Consider the following 18,458-nt stretch of genomic DNA (forward strand, 5'->3'; position numbering starts at 1 on the left):
TTAAGGGTGTAAAATTAAAGCGTTTATTAACTTACAGTAACCTACAGATGGATGTATGGATGGATGGATGGATGTTTGTACGCCACGAATTACTATCACATACTGAAATCTAGATACGCACGATGCATGCGAAATTGCTGCGGAGTCATTGTCAAGTCGTTGACCTCATAACTGGTTTTACATCGACAAACTTAAACTGCTCGTGTTGATACAATATATAACTTAACACGCGAGAATAAAACGCCATGTGAAATTACGCCGTGTCTGAGATCAGAATACAGTTCTCACCGTATCTTCCCGCGGGTGTCGTAGGACACGACTGAGAGGATAACGTAGATTAGGCAGCTTTCTCTGTGCTGCTACCATACTGCGATCATTAACCCGTCCAGCGCCCAGTAGCCCAGCGTGGTGATTATGAGCAAACCCTTCCGTTGGGTGAAGCCTTTAGTCCAGAAGCGGACTGTTATAGGCTGTTGATCACATGAGAATAGAATTGTAGAGACTGCATCATATTGTCTGTCTTTTAATTGAAAGTAGGCACCGCAAATATTGATTTAAAAAATAGAGATAATTCTACAAATACAGTTAATCCATGTCCCAAAAATTGGTCCTTACGTCTGGTGACCCAAGAGCTGGTGCTTATTTAGCCCAACGGCTGAGTCTAGCAATTCAAAGGGACAATAGCGCCAGCATTGCGCGGTTGAGGAATTGGTTATTGTTTGAACCTACCTATCTACATACTTATCCAAGAGCCCTTTCTCTTTTGTTCTTTATGATTGGTGTATGTTTCTTGACCTGTCATCAATTAACATAAATTCCTTTATTATTAATTTCATTAAAAAAAATATATTTATTTCAAGTAGTCCCAGTTTATAAGCACTTTTGAAATATCAGCCAGTCTGTTTGTGAAGTGACTCTTCCAACGGTTCGGACTCTACCATCAAATACTAATAAAAAAACAATGCAAATGTTTCGTTTGTTTTTTTTTACTAAATAAATTAAACAGCAGTAATTAGAGTGCTAAAGTCTTGTTTAAAATGTCTGTTTGTAATATGGACCTTTGAAAACCTGAACCTGCATTGTGCGGCCGATTGGCGTAGTGCCCTGCTTTCTGAGTCCAATGTTGTGGGTTCGATCGCCACAATGTTTTTCAGTGTCTGGGTGTTTATCTGTATTTTATAAGTACTTATGTATATTATTCTTAAAATCGTCGATGTGTGTATTGCCGTTGTATATTTAATTATTTATTTTATTTAATCTGGGGGTTTATTGAGTGTATTTACTATTAAATGTTTCCTACTAGATGGTTCCACAGACGCTATAAGATTTAAAAGGCATGAGCAATTTATTTGGTAAAGCACTCAGGCCGCGTATTTCGAAGCGAAGCACAAGGTTCATATCCTACCAGTTTAGAGTTATTTATAGTTGCATTTTAAATTTATAAATTGATATTATCCTCTGAGCGAAGGGAAAAACTCTATAAATATAATAAATGAGCCATTAATGGACTTATTACTTGGATAATAAAGAACTGGCCAAGTGGAAAACCGTTGCCTATTAAAAAGGCAACACTTGCAACATACCGCCCTGTGTCCATCAACCTAAGGCGTAGGTGTTAAACCTCATGTGCCGGTAATTACACCACACACACAAAAAAAAAATAAAAAAAAAGATAAAAAAAAAATAGTGGTTAAATATTATTAGCTTGTAGGTAAGCGCTATAAAATAAGTAAGACTAATATATAGGTAATTTTATGTAATGTAAAAGTAGTATACACGTATAATCAGCGTGATAGATAAGAATGTACACCGAATGACAAATCTGCCACCTCAAGGTATATGAGAATACAGGAAACAGAGCAAATACAATAACTGAGCGAAATTGTAAGTACCGACCTAGAACAGTCTCCGACCGTCATCTCGGAGGAAAATAGGAGGGAACACAAAAAAAAAAAATTTCACCGGCACCCACGCCCTTCAGCATTGCGACAATGCTGCTTAGCGGCAGCATTTAAAGCTTTACTACTACAAAAAATACACAAGTACCTGAGTACAGGTGGCATGTCGCCGAGGGCTCGCAACGGGTGAGAGGGCGCGGGCGGCGCGTGGGGGGCGCCTGCACCCGCGCCGCCCGCACTTCCCCCCGCCTCGCTCTCGCGGCGCCCTCCACCCTGGAACAAACAAAGTGTGTTAAAATATACGGATAACCAGACCTATACAACGTGGAAAAAGTACCCATGTGTTTAAGCTGCTTCATAAAGGAGGTGGTTATAAAATGGTATGTTTGGGCCTAACTACGTCATATGCAACGTGTAACAGAATCACGAAATAATGTTGAAGGGTGTATAAGTATATTTCATAAGGAATCACCCTGTAAAAGTATTAAATCAAAAGAAACATATTTATTTTTCCGTACAAACTAATTCAAAACATTCTAAGTGTTTACTTATGACAACCCTATTGAAGACAAAAAACCAACACGTGCATAGTACCTACGCTATGTGACGCGTACCTAATAAAGTGGCAGGAGTAACTTAATTTAATTTTGCATGTGATGGCTGCATCTGATTTATTTCAGTAAAAACAAAAAAGACTGTAATCAGGGCAATGTACAAAAAATTTAGGGTACTGCTGTAATTCTAGTTTTAAAGGATCTTTAGCATTACTATTTGTTACTCTAATCGGTTTCGGTACCTATGGCTCAGAAACATGGTCGCTAACTATGGGCCTCATAAGAAGGCTCTCTCAGGTGGAGATCCGTAGAAGAACCAGAGTTACCGACATAGCTCAACGTGACGCGAAGTTGAAGTGGCAATGGGCGGGGCACATAGTTCGGAGAAGGGATGGACATTGGGGTCCCAAGTTGCTGGAATGGCAGCCCCGCACTGGTAAACGGAGCGTTGGTTGACCCCCGACGAGGTGGACGGACTACATTAGGTGCGTCGCAGGTAGCCGCTGGATCGAAGTGGCACAAAACCGTGGAATTTGGAACTCCCTACAAAAGACCTATGTCCAGCAGTGGACGTCTATCGGTTGATATGATGATGATTATTGATTCTAATCGGTAGTTTCTATTGGTGTATGGTGATGGTGAGTGCAATTAAATAGCATACTATTTCATTTCACATTTAAATAAATGCTCAAATGGATTTCAAGTATGGTACTCTTGTTGTTGCTGGTACAATAATCATCACTATAGGCTCTGATTATTATTTGTTTTCCTTCAACAATCGACCCCTGACGATTACTATCAATAAAATTTGTGACCTTTAAATTGACAGACATCGTAAGAAGAAGCCGTGTCAAAATTTTCAACACAACATTAATTTGGTGCACAGTTAAATTTTCAATGCTATAATGAATCAAAATTCAAGCTCCAGTTGATAATAATAGGTTAAACATTCACGCACTCTAACTAAAGCTCTAAACCACATAATAAAATGTTTAATGAAAAAGTTATGTTTATTTTATCAATTAACTGAATTAACTAAGACCCCGCCGGCTCTCGGTAAATCCAAGGTTGCCCAAATGATGACACGATGAAGTAAACAACGGTAAAATCGGGGTCGTTGTATATGTTTAACGCGTTCATTAAATTTATTAAGGCATCATTTTGGTAGTGGTTATATTTATTGGTAAATTCCTTCAGGGGCCAAGGTGCAAGCGTCAGCGAGAATTTTATATTAATACTTATGTAAATCACTTTAGCATTTAGCAAATTATTTATTTGCTAAATGTTAAAGTTGCCTAATTCTAAAAAAAACTTTGTACCCCTTTTTACAAAAATTCCATGGATGGAGGAGTATGAAGTTTATATAAAGAAGAAGTACGGAATGCTTTTTTTAAGTAAGCATAGAAATACAATACTTTAATTAAAATAAACAATACAAACACTACCATTTTTGGTATATATAGAGTATATAGTAGCAACATAAGACAAATTATCAATGTAGCCTTGGCGAAATCTGTGATTAATCTGTTAGTAAAATCTTTGACAATGGAACCAAAATAATTTTGAAACCTATAATCTAATATCTTTAAACGAGCAATTCTTGTATATATATAATTAGAATCTCAGAATCGACTCCAACGATTGCCATGAAATTTAGTATGGGGGGGTTTCGGGGGCGATAAATCGATCTAGCTAGAATTCATTTATAGAAAATGTCATTTTATTTGTGTTTTCCGGTAATAACCAATTTGGTGCAGACGAAGTTGCACGGGTCAGCTAGTTTTATATTAATTCATAGGTGAATCGCTTTAGCATTTAACAAATTATTTATATTATGCAATCAATTGGTATATCAATACGTAAAGCAAAATCTTTGTACCCGTTTTTACGAAAATTCCGTGGATGGAGGAGTATGAAGTTAAATATATAAATAAGAAGAACAGAATTCTTTTTTTACTTAATTAAAAAAAAGCATTAATAGAAATACAATAAATCAATAAAAAAACAATAAAAACACTACCATGTATTTGGTACACATTAGTTTCGACATAAGAAAAATTATCAATGTAGCCTTGGCAAAATCTGTGATTAATCTGTTAGTATAGTCTTTGACAACGGTACCTAAATAATGTTGAAACCTATAATTTGAATTAAGAATGGTGCATTTCGATAGGCGACTATTAGTTTTCAATAAATACGCATGATATAATTGAGTAGTCCACTTGCAAACCACGTTATGTTAAAAAAAAAACATTTTTTATCCAATGGCGCCAATCGGTTAAGGATTTAAAATATTAACGTCAGCATTTAATATACTGTGTTAAAACTCGCTATGATAAGAATAAAATGGGATTGAAATCTCAATACTTTTGCAAAAGTCGTTATGTTGATCGGCAGTCCACTTTCAAAAATCGCTAAGTTTGTATTAACTTGCAAACGACGCTAAGTTGCGTGGTGACTTTTGCAAAAGCCGCCATCTTGAGTGCCAGTACGCATAATACTGTCGAAGTGCATGCACGCGTTGCTTTCTTCAGATACTGCAGGCTTTTAAAAACGAGGTATTTTCTATTAAAATTATCATGGAGTATCAAGAACAAGAAGTTGTTTTGGCACCAAACAGAAGAGGACGTAAAAAGATAGCTGATAAATCTACATGGAAGAGAGAACTTGAGAAGTCGAAACGGTAAGATTATTATTTTATGGTTACCTTTTGTAAATAGGATAGATACCTGGTTATTTGCTGGGGATTTTTTTGCTCTATTGTTATTTATTAATGTGCCTATCTGTTTTGTTTTAGACATATGCCTAAGGGACTGCCAGTTATACCACAATGTGTACATGGAAATTCAAAACAGGGATACAAGTGTAACGACTTAACGGTTCAAGACTACAGTAAATTTCATCGGAATTTTTATTCAACTTCAGTTAAAGTCACCCAAGATACTTTTTTATTAAAATACTGTACAGCGCAAACTCCTAAAAAAGAAGGAAAGAGAAAATCCCAGACTATATGCTATTTTATACCAAAGCACGAAAATTTGGCTGGAAGACGCCGCGTCAAATTAATTAAGGTGTGTCAAAAAGCAATGACCACAATTCTGGGAATCTCTAGGGACAGAATTCAAAGAATTTGTAAACAGCATTTAATCACGATGGCAATGCCGAAAGAAAGAAGAGGAGGTAATAGAAAGTCCAATCTGTATTCTGATCGCACAGAATCCGTAAAATCGTTTATAAAGGGACTTGAAGCTTTGGAATCACATTATGTTAGAGGAAGATCTACTGTGCAATATCTGAGCAGCGATCTAAGTATAAAAAAATTGCATAAACTTTACAACGATGACGCTCAGAATGTGTCAGTGAGATATGAATTTTTCCGACGTATCTTTAACAAGTACTTTAATTTGAGTTTTAAGTCTCCCGCTACAGATGCATGTTCTAAATGCATTCAATTAAAAGAAGTTATTAAAAGAGAACGCGACACAGCAAAAAAACAGCTGCAAATAGCTCAGCTTCGTATTCACAAGCTAAAGGCCAAATGCTTTTACACTAGCCTCAAAACACAAGGCGACAACGAAATAATTTTCTCTTTTGACTGTCAAAAGAATTTGGTTTTACCAAAAGTACCAGACCAGAGTGCCTACTTTAGCCGACAATTGTATACGTATAACTTAACAGTATGTCAAGGGCCATCTCGTGGGGCTCAAAACTGTTTAAACACATTTATTTACACGTGGTTGGAAACTGAGGCAAAGAAAGGATCTAATCAGATTGCTTCGGCGGTATTTCATCGGCTAATGAATACCAATTTTGAAGACACTGTTAGTCATATTAAATTATTTTGCGACGGTTGTGGGGGGCAAAATAAAAACTCAATCGTTTTGGGAATGTTGGCATATTGGCTAAAAACAAAAGCTCCACGTCACATCAAGAAACTTACGCTGATATTCCCTGTAGTGGGGCATTCATTTTTGCCCCCCGACCGTGTATTTGGAAATATCGAAAGAGAAATACGTCCTTTAGAAGTCATTGTGGAACCCCAGACATATTTTGATATTTTTAAAAAGTATGGTACGGTTCTCAGACTAGGCAGCGACTTCCATTTTTATGATTGGAAATCAAGCGTTAAAAACGTACTTAAGTTACCTGGATCTTGGCACTTTCAATTTAATGCCTCTAAAAGATTCTTTTTAAGAAAGGATAAAAATAATAGAATTGCCATTAAAGGGGAACCTAATTATGTATCTGAGGTAATAAATTATGGCAACGTTTGCAAAAGAGGCAAATCATTCGAAAATATTGTGCCCGTTATGATGAATGTTGGAGTTCCAGTAAAACCAGTAAAGTTAAATGATGTGCGAAATCTTTTGAAAAAACATTTCGGTGAAGATTGGGCTTCTTACGATTATTTACAATATTACAATTTTCTTCAAGAAGAACCAAATGAGACTGTTATAGAAGAGACTGATAATGAAGAAACCATAATACACGAAGAAATAGACTTAAGAGTGTAATAATAGATAAAAATTGTAATTTCTTAAGAGTAGAGGAAAATAGAAGCTTATATTTGATTATTTCAAAACTGCCTATGTTGATTGCATACAACTGCAAAACTATCTATGTTAAAAAATCTTTTGCAAAACTAGCTATGTTTAATTTTAAAATGCAAATTAAATGATTATTATGAAAGAGTGATTTTATTTGCTAACATAATTTAATTCGATGTGCTACTAAGTTCATGTAATACACAAAAAAATGCATCTTAATATCGTAATTTTAAGTCTAAACATTTTAATTAGTTTTCTCAATTAATTGCTGCATAAACTTAACGGGGTTTGAAAGTGGACTACTCAATTATCACGAAGCGAGTGAAATTAATAGTATCGGATTCAGAATACAGCAAACCGAAAAAAGCAGATCACTTTAAGCTATCGGTTATTATCATTACATCTGGTACAATTCATTTGATGATGAATATCCATGCCTTTTCAATCATGATAATGAAATATATATAATATTTATTCCTCAAGGAGTATATTTCAAATCAGACTGGTTGTTTCTATGTTAAGCGCATTCAAACATACAAACGAACAAATATTAACAAACTCAGCTTTAGAATAGTAGCTTGTAACTCAGACCATATTACTATCGGTGATTGACACTTTATTAGAAAACCACCAGAGGAAGTGGGGTCAAATGGTATAGTGCCTTTCGTAACTTGCAAATGACAGCCGATTGTATAAATAAGCAATAATCATATTCAAGTGTGCAATTACAGACTTAAGCAAATAATGCGACTGTACACAATTCATTAGTGGATTACACAAATTACGTTGGAGTGCTAAATTCTCTGATTAACAATTTGTATGCGATGAAATGATATAGCTTTATAGTTCAACGGTACAAGGTCAAATTTATTTTTGAAGTGAAAACTTCTATAGGCACGTTTATCACTTTTTAGGTGATTATGGACCTTGCGTCATCGTCACCGAACGCTTTCCATGAATTATATATATGTACTGTGTATTTGTTTTTTTATTACGCTCTCCTAAGGACTCTCTCTGCTCATGGATATCAGCACTAGCCCTAGGGTTGGACGTGTACCTCTCCGTAACGGTGCTGTCATCAGCATAACCAAGGATACTGGGATTCAGTAGATCGTTGATATGCAGCAGAAAAAGAGTAGTGGAGAAGACAGTTCCCTGAGGAACACCGGCATTGATAGTCATTACGTTAGAAAGTGGCCGTCAACAACCACTCGAAAATACCGTTCATTCGAGAAATCATATATCCAGCTACAAAGGCCAGCAGGTATCCCGTAGCCAGAAGCTTACTGAAAAGAACACCGTGCCAGACCCAGTCTAAAGCTTTGGAGATATCCAGAGAGACAGCAAGCGCCTCGCCGTGTTTCTCAATAGCTTCGCTTATGAGTAGCATACACTAGACGATCACCAGTACCGGTCTACTGGTTCTTACGGAAACCATAATATGGGTCAGACATGAGATCCTTTTCTTCAAGGTATGTTAGGAGCTTGTTGTTGAATATATGTTCCATAGTTTTACGAAGCTTGGACGTAATGGCAATTGGTCTGTAACTGGCTGGGTCCGCGCGACTTCCTTTCTTGGGTACTGGCTGCATATTTGAAACTCTCCAAGATTTTGAGACTTGATGAACTAAAAGCGTGAAACTCAAGTTACCGTCACCATGCTTCCCTTGAGATTCATGTATACTGAGTATATATGTGTATAGGTTTAGTTGTCACTTCCATCTATTCTGTATTCTTTATTTATTTATCTATTATAAATAAGTTTCTGACTGAACTGTCTCGTTGGTAATAAATAGTTAATTTTATAATTGGTATTGTAAAATAGAGTAAGCAACGTGCGTTTACCGAATGCTTCGACCATTTTTTCGCACAAGAAAAAAAACCTCCAAAAATAATATTAACTACCTTCAACCTCCAAAAAAAAACGATTGGATTGTTCGATTAACAAGCACCGCGGTATCCCAGGTTGGTCCAAAAAAAGTTTGTAATTTATTTAGATTAGTGATATATTTGGTTCATAATAAAATAGTTTAACATAATCTAATAAAATTCGTTTACACCTTTTATTGAGAGTAGCCAAAAACCCATTCAACCAAAGTTAACGGAAGTGTTTCCCCATCAAAACAAATAAAGCTCGCAAATCGGCCAAGACACGACAGAGAAATCGATGCATATAACAACGCACCAAATTGAGAAACTCCGCCATTTTTGGAAGTCGTTTGAAAAGAATCTCTTTCCTTAAGCCCTAAACAATTGGGTTGTTAAATAAAACCTTGCCAAATCATACGGAGTCAGTTAGGTCAGGGTAAGTGGCTGTCAGATCACACATATCCCAATACTGGCATCGATTGTATTTTTTATTGACAATAAAAGAAGTATACTTATCGAATCAAATCAATATCTTATCGTGGTCACGACCTACACCATTCTTTGGTGCAAACTGAACGGGCGATTTAATTTAGGGACGGCCTCCGTTTTTGTAAGCTTTTGCCAAAAGTATCAGGATAAATTTGCTAGAGCTCTGTAAGAAAAAAAATTGATTTCTAATTCTCCAATATTTCTGTATGTAAGGATTATAAGTTAATAAATAAGGGTTTTAGACATAAACCTTTACCATCACAAGTATAAGAGCACCAAATCTAAATTACATCATGTTGAAAAAGCTATGCAGTGTTTTGGCACGCTCTTACATTTGTAAGGTGCCAGTTGAATTGTGACAAACCACTTCATCACTCTTCCGAAGTTATAACAAGTTTATTTAGTAACTCATCATCATCATATCCACCCATTTCCGGCCCTCATAGCACCGGTCAAGGCCGTAATCTATCACGCTGGACAGCGGATTGGTAGACTTTAGAAGCCTTTTAGGACGGTATGGAGAACTCTCAGGCATGCAGGTTTCCTCACGATGTTTAACTTTTAATCCAGCCCGGCTAGCATTTGCAGCAGACCAAAATCTCCTAGGGAAAGGATAACAATGTATCTTCTCCCACAGCTTTATCAAGTCTCAGAGCACTGGCGCACAAGTGGAAATAATATCCAAATAATGTATGTGTAATAATAAACGGGGGTAAACTTCTTCTATTCCCTGTTCCCGTGCTTTAGCAGGTAGACACCTTAATTACATTCCTTGTCAGGGGATATAATCGGGGGATATAATTTTTGTATCCTGCCTTTGTTAGCCCTGCTTCTGCTTTTCCGAATGTGTGTGGAATGTGTTCCGAAAGGAATGCAGAAGACATTAATGCTACTTTGTGGCAGAAATAAGCATAGCTGTAGTACCTACTCGAGCGTTCAAGAACAAAAGGTTCTTCTACTACTAGATAATACTACAACAAACTGGATACGTTACGTTTCACATAAAAGTCTCAGAGACAGTCAAAAATGTACATCTAAAGCCTCTGAAGTATTTCGGTTTACGGTGTATTGTCCGCTAAATTCTCATAGTGCTACAACAGGGTAACGACAGAAGAAAAAACTGATTATATTATATTATGTAGTCCTAGGTATAGTCAGTAATCACTCAATCATCGCTGTATCACTATAGGTAATTGCATTAGGCTAAAAGGTGTTAGGTTGGGCAACGATCATTATCACACTTGTAATGATAGCAGTGATGGATCGGTCCGGAGCTAATGGTCTTTGGCGTTACGCAAAACTGAAGTGCACCAATTTTTAACAGACTAAATAAGGCAGTGGTATTGCTCGACACCCGCTGACGTATGGATATGGAAGAGTTTGATGGCCTTGGGGTACTTTGAACACGCCGAGCCACAAAACACATTTCCTGAAAGCAGAGACAAATGTGCGCGGGAGAGGCTTGGTTAAAGTGACACACGTCTGTACTTTACGAAGACCTTATTACGACTATTCCCAGTCAAACCTTTATACTAATTATAAACACTAATTCAAACTGTATTTAGGTTACTCCACACACCACAGATAATGTTCCCATACACGTGATTTAAAAAGTGCTAAAGATTGAAGAAGTAAACGTAAGGTTGTTACGTAAATAAATAAATTAACATGTTAAGTAGATCTTTGACTTAATTATCTCAGAACTGCAAAAGGCATGCCCGAACTCAATTATTATGAACATGATCCAATTTTGCACATATTTGCACAACCTAAACGAATTAATTGATTAAACAAATCCAATCAGCTTAGCCAATATTGGAAATCATTTTTAAAGAACGTATTTGGTACTTTACTTGTTGGAAGTACTTATAAGGACTGGCGTAGCATAATTATTTCACGACTACTATTATTATTGGCTGCAAAAACCCATTTGTAGGTGTTTAAATGCCTACCACTATACCATTGATAGAGCAAAAAAAATTGAGCCCTGTTTAAACAAAATAGTGAATACTTTAATACGGTTACTAGCCTAGTGGCTAGGAATTTAGCCTTCCTTTAGTAAGGGCTGAGTTCAAGCCCCGGCAAGCAATATTTACTTTTTAGGAGTTATGTGCTTTTTAACCAATTAAATATCACTTTTATAAATTTTAAATGCATATAAATATTTATCGGAACCGACAGGATTTGAATCTGCGACTCTCTGGCAATCGCGGCCTGAGCGCTTTCTCCAATTAAGCTACGGCTCTCCTACCGTCGATGCCGAAATTAGTATAGGGCTTTCACATCAGTCTTATAGCGACTGTAGCGTCATCTAGTAGGAAACGTTGCAGTTTCCATCTACTTTTTCAAAGGTCCATATTACAATGAGACACAAACGATTCCGAAAATTTTTATATGCATTTTAAATTTATAAAATTGATAATACCTCCAAGTGTAGGTAAAAAACACTAATAGAAATTATAAATATCACTCCTTCTTACGGTTAACCCGGATAACGGAAACGGAAACCAGCATGCCTGAGAGTCCTCCATTATGTTCGCCAAGGCGTGTGAAGTCTACTTAGTTGGCTAGAAAAGTGGACTACTTCCTAAACTCAAAGGAGACCCTTCCCCTGTACTTTGATAATTATCATCGTCATCATCATCTTCTTAAACTAATTAGCGTCCACAGCTGGGCATAAGTCTTTTGTTGAGAGTTCAAAAATCCACGGTCCTGGGCCGCTAGTTTGCAGCGGCTCCCAGCGACTCGTTTGATGTCGTCTGCCCACCTCAGTGAGGCCGACGCTGCTTGATGTAATGATGATTATTTTGAATATTGACAGCCGATTGGCGCAGTGGGCAGCGCCCCTGCTTTCTGATTCTAAGGCTATGGGTCCAATTCCCACAACTGGAAAATGTTTGTGTGATGAACATGAATATTTTCCAGTGTCTGGGTACACTTATACACAAACACTTATACAGTGTATCTGTATAAGTGTTTATGTATACCCAGCTAAGTTTGTTGTGGGCTTCTTCTTAGACCAGGGCACGTTCGTAGCTTTAGTTCTAAGTATACGAATGGAGTTATCGCCATCCCCACTCACTACTATGAACACATTTTGCAATGTAATCAACGCAAGAAATATTTGATTTTAACTTTGACTATAATATTCATAAAAAAATTCATCAGTGATCTTAGTAACCGTAACACATGCTACGCTTACTTTGGCGCTAGATGGCGTTGTGTGTATTGTCGTAGTATATTCAAATTTATACTTATTGTAATGAGATTGTTAGATATACATTTTTCCTGTAGAAAAATCAGAGTCAATTCTTTTTTTAAGATGTTTTATAACATCCGCCGTCCCTTCAGCCGCCGGCCGTCCCCTGAGATTAGCCTTAATAATTGACGGACGGATTATATCATCATCTACAGAGCAACACTTCGCAGGAAAACTTGCAAGGAAACGTGCTGCGACATGACGCTCTGTGTCCATCGATCTGAGGCGTAGGTATCAAGCATTGTAAAGCATGTACTTGTAATTAAGTACACCGGCACCCAAACCCTTCGGACCGGAACACAGCTTTGCAACAAAGCTGCTTAGCGGCAGACATAAGCATGGTGTACTTCCCCGGACAAAGTCAGCTTTCATCACCAACACATTACCGCCACACAACAGGGCACGGGTCTCCCACAATGAGAAGGGGTTAAGGACGTTGTACACCACGCTGGCCCAGTGCGGATTGGTGGACTTCACAAACCTTTGAGAACATTATGGACAACTCTCAGGTATGCGCCGTTGGAGCAAGTGATATTTTAATTGCTTAAAACTCACATAACTTAGGTAAGTTAGAGGTAAGTGCTGGGATTCGAACTCGCCCCCCCGAAAGTAAAGTCGAAGTCCCACCCACTTGGCTATAGCTGTCAGCTTTACTACTAATAAACTCTACCAGGATAGTTATGCCACGGCCTATGCCATTATTGCCAACGTGGGTGTTAACAACCAATTAGCTAATACCGTTTACCATTACGTGGACATCATGTCAAGCGTTATCACTGTATGACGGTAACGAGGGCGCTACATTCGTCTGTGACAAAAATTACATAGCAATTAGACGAACGACTGCCTTTTTTATTTTAATCATTGACTGACCAAGCAGATTGTCTACTGTGTTACCATGGATCGTAAATGGAAAACTATTGGCTAAAACTCGCATAAAATACACTTGCATTCTACACGCTGGACATTCAAAACTCGTATAAATGCCACTTTCATCTCACATGCTGGACATTACGAATATACGAAACACTCATAAAAGATACTAGCGTCTCACACGCTAAACGTACGAAACCCGCATAAACGACACTAGCGTGTCACATGCTGGACGTACGAAACTCGCATAAAGACACTGCGATCTCAGACGCTGGACGTACGAAACTCGCATAAACGACACTAGCGTCTCACATACTGGACGTACGAAACTCTTACAAAAGACACTGCCATCTCACACGCTGAACGTAAGAAACCCGCATAAAAGACACTAGCGTCTCACATGCTGGACGTATGAAACTCGCATATAAGACACTAGCATCTCACACGCTGAACGTACGAAACTCTCATAAAAGACACTTGCGTCTCACATGCTGGACGTACGTAACTCGCATAAAAGACACTAGCATCTCACACGCTGAACGTACGAAACTCGCATAAAAGACACTTGCGTCTCACACGCTGAAAGTACGAAACCCGCATAAACGACACTAGCGTCTCACATGCTGGACTTACGAAACTCGCATAAAAGACACTGCCATCTCAGACGCTGGACGTACGAAACTCGCATAAACGACACTAGCGTCTCACATGCTGGACGTACGAAACTCGCATAAAAGACACTAGCATCTCACACGCTGAACGTACGAAACTCGCATAAAAGACACTTGCGTCTCACATGCTGGACGTACAAAACTCGCATAAAAGACACTTACGTCTCACATGCTGAACGTACGAAACTCGCATAAAAGACACTAGCATCTCACATGCTAAAGGTACGAAACGAGAATCCTCCTCATAATAAGTAGCGTTTAAGGACTACTGCCTTCTGCCCTAATCTCATTTAGCACCCTAATTTAGCACCATAAGAGTGACTTAGCATAAAATCTTCTTAGACATATCAACTAGTAATAAGTACTGTGCTATGTTTGCAGCCGGTTATGAAACTCGGCCTCATTACCTCAAACTTTAGAACGATGTCACCTTTGCACATGTGAGGTAACTCATTATTAGGTTTAGCATGTTAGAACTACAAATAGTTTAGTTACTATATTAAATACAGTGGAATGCTTCAGTCCTGAATTATAATAAATAGTTCTGTAGAATTGTTAATCCTTTGGGATCAAAAGGTCAAATGGCTTTTATATAAGTGTTTATGTTATGTATTTACATATTTACAAATATTTTTAATAAAATTTCTAGTAGAATATATTTATTATGGTCGATGTAATTTTACGTATTTTTACATCTTATTTCTATATAATATATGTATTTGTTATATATTATCCCTATGCCTATCCCTATCCCTACTAATATTATAAATGTCAATGTAAGTTTGTTTGTTACGCTTTCACGCAAAAACTACTTAACCGAAACTCATCCTCATGAAACTTTGTACACATATTTTTGGGAGTGTTAGAAGTAATATAGGATACTTTTTATCCCGACTATAAGCTAGGTTCCTTTGGGAGACGAGATGAAAGTGTTTGACGATTTTACACCGTGACTCCGACAAATTATAACCAATTTAAATAATTATTTTGTACTATAGAGGTTATAATATGTATTTAATTTTGCCCAAACTTTGTGTAGATCTGATGAATGTGGTTGGAGATAGCGGACAGAACTCCTCAGCGGACAGCAGCAAACCCCTCATTTAAGGCTTAGCGATACTGAATACTTTAAATTGTTTTAGAACTACAACTAAATTGAATGCCACATCAAAAACAAAATCAAATGCAGACGAAGTCGCAGGCAACATTTAGTATTTTTATATTTTGTTTGTTTATATCTTCTTTATTGCACCACCTATCTCATATCATTTTTTTTAATACATATTTGATTAAATATGATCTTGTTTTTTTTCTTTTGCTCCTTTGGTTGCCTGGAAGTTATCGCTATGTAGCGACAGGCCACCAAATTTTACCCCCATTTATGTTTATATCTCAGCTCTGGGACTACTTATTTCTTTGGTGTACAGTAAAAGTGTATTCATGATCATGGCTTAAAAAAATATTGCTAGAATAGGTGTTAAGTCGCATCTTAAAATAAATCGACGTGAACTAGCTTTTGACGACGTAAACAACTCTCTCGCTAAAGTGGTACAGTGGTTTGAAGCTAATAATTTGGTTCTTAACGGAAAAAAAACCAAGTGTATAAAATTCACTTTACCTAATGTTAAACACGTGAAAACCACTGTACTACTTAATAATGAGGAACTGAAACTGGAGGATACGACAGTTTTTCTAGGAATAACGTTAGATTCTAAACTTCAATGGGGCCCTCATGTAAATAATTTATCGAACAGGCTTAGTTCTGCTGCCTATGCGGTAAAGAAGATACGCCATATGACCGACGTAGAAACTGCTAGACTGGTATATTTTAGTTACTTTCACAGCATTATGTCATATGGAATTTTACTTTGGGGTAATGCTGCTGATATTAGCACTATTTTCGTGCTGCAGAAGAGGGCTGTTCGTTCTATCTACAAAATGGGTCCGAGAGAGTCATTGAGAGATAAATTTAAAGATTTTAAAATAATGACAGTGTATAGTCAGTACATATTTGAAAATTTAATGTACGTCCATAAAAACATTTCTAAATTTAAGAAAAAATGTGACTGCAATAATTTAAACATTAGAAGTAAGAATAAACTTACAGTGCAATATACTAGGTTACATAAAATTCATAATTCGTTTAAAGGAAATTGCATACAATTTTACAATAAACTACCAATTGACATCTTGGAGATGTCTCTTAAAAAGTTCAAAGTTTGTATTAAACGTAAGCTTATAGAAAAGTCCTATTATAGTATAAAGGACTACGTCAACGATAAAAAAGCTTGGGTGTAAATTATTGCTCTAACCAGGTTGCTCTTCTAATAATTTAAAATGACATTGTGAGATGGCGATAACAAAAAAAAAAAAAAACACCCGGCTAAGTTTGTTGTGGGCTTCTTCTTAGACCGGGACGCGTTTGGAACCCTCGTAGCTTTAGTTTTAAGTTTACGAATGTGGTTATCGCCATCATCTCACTACCGTGTAATTCTTATGTACGCATCAAAAGTGCCACCTGTGGGCCTACTTGAATAAAGATATTTTTGACTTTGACTTTGACTTTTTTGACTCTTAAGTGTTTCTTTTTACTTATTTAACAAATTTAATATTTAATAAGTAACATGATTAAAACTCGCATACTTTTCTTTGTAATCGCTAAACTCCGAAACTTCTCAACGGATATTTATTTTTCCTTCAACAATCATTATTAGCCATAGACTACTATTAATCTTTACAAAAAACGTTATGTTAAAAATTCAAGCCAATCCATCGATATTTTGAAGCTGAATCTTTATATATTACTGCAGCTGGACCTAAACTATGTTTTTTTTATATATGATTTATTTAATATGTAATATTAGATTATTAGTCAGTAATATTGTGAATTTTATTCGTATTGACGTAGTGTACTTAGTAAGTTAGTATAGGTGTGTAAATCGGAATGTAATTGCAGTGTAATTTACAGAAAAGGTTTACTAATATACCGTGAAGTTCGTGAACCCTCATTTCCCAGAAGATTACCGACACCTAAAAGTCCCTATGATTTTGAAGAAACAGAATTAACTTTTTTTTTCTATTACAAAGATTTTGAAAAACTCGCTTGATCAAAAAACCTGTTAAGGAGAATAGCGGATCGTTGAAAAGGAGGTTCTTACATAATGGGTAGTAATAATTGTACGCGGACAAAGTCGCGGGCAACCAATTGTGCCGACAGTAAAATAATGCTGCGTGAATTCCTAAACGAAAATAAACACGATAATATTATGTTGTCATAACTTCGAGACACAAACAAAAAGGGGAAAGTGTTCGAACGGACTGACCGCAAATCAGGTCGCCATTATGCATACCACGGCAGGCTGTTTAAACCAATTATTCTATGTAAAAGAAGAATTTTAACTAGTTTTGCTGCTTTTTTTCAAAGTTTGATAGCATTTAGTATTACGTATTCACTATTTCGTGTTTGTAAAGCGGTAATTGGTCAGGAGCTGGACTTCACTTTTCTAAGCTATGTGCGTTTTAAGTAATTAAAATATCACTTGCTTCAACGGTGAAGGAAAACATCGTGAGGAAACCTGCATGCCTGAGAGTTGTACATAATGTTCTGAAATGTGTGTGAAGTCCACCAATCCGCACTGGGCCAGTGTGGTGGACTTCGGCCTTAACCCCTTCTCATTGTGGGAGGAGACCCGTGCCCTGTAGTGGGCCGGGAATGGGTTGATGTGATGATGATGTGCTTTTTCGAATGATAACTCGATGCTCATTGAAAGTACGGACATGATCCCGTTGCTGTAGAAATGTTCCAGAATTTTCGTCAAATAAGTAGTTCTACAATCTGAGGATGAATTTCTAACGCAAAGCTTACCAAATTTAACAGACGACCCGTTAATAATTTCGACAGGCTCAAATCTTTCCGATAATGAATATCAAAATTCAAATTAAAATTCATTTATTTGAATGAATGAATGAATGAATACACTTTTATTGTACACCAAAGAAAAAAAGTAGAGAGATATAAATACATATCATATCAAATAAATTGCTTAAAACATGACAAAATATTATACATGTTTAGTCGCAGTCTACGAAATGCAAACCTTAATCTCCTATGCATCACCACTCAATTGCAAATAAATAAAAAATAATAAAAATTTTGATTATAACAATGTCATATGTACACTATGATAGAATTATAAGGTGTATCTACAACTGTAAGGTGTATCTGGTCGAAACTACTTTAATGGTGTAGTTATTTAAGGCGGAAAAATGGTGATTTATTGGTCATTTTAGAGGGTCTG

The 18,458-nt window shown here is 36.7% G+C and overlaps 1 protein-coding gene across 1 annotated transcript in view; it reads right to left on the minus strand.

Annotated features, from left to right (window-relative positions):
* LOC120633130 overlaps positions 1–18,458 on the minus strand; it is an 83,032-nt gene that overhangs the window by 51,697 nt on the left and 12,877 nt on the right. Inside the window, exon 2 of the mRNA XM_039903245.1 lies at positions 2,047–2,171. Within this exon, the coding sequence (XP_039759179.1) occupies positions 2,047–2,063 (17 nt within the window). The 5' untranslated portion in view covers positions 2,064–2,171. The remainder of the gene's footprint in view (positions 1–2,046; positions 2,172–18,458) is intronic.

This window comes from Pararge aegeria, chromosome 21, assembly GCF_905163445.1.
Source record: "Pararge aegeria chromosome 21, ilParAegt1.1, whole genome shotgun sequence".
Classification (NCBI taxonomy): Eukaryota; Metazoa; Arthropoda; class Insecta; order Lepidoptera; family Nymphalidae; genus Pararge; species Pararge aegeria.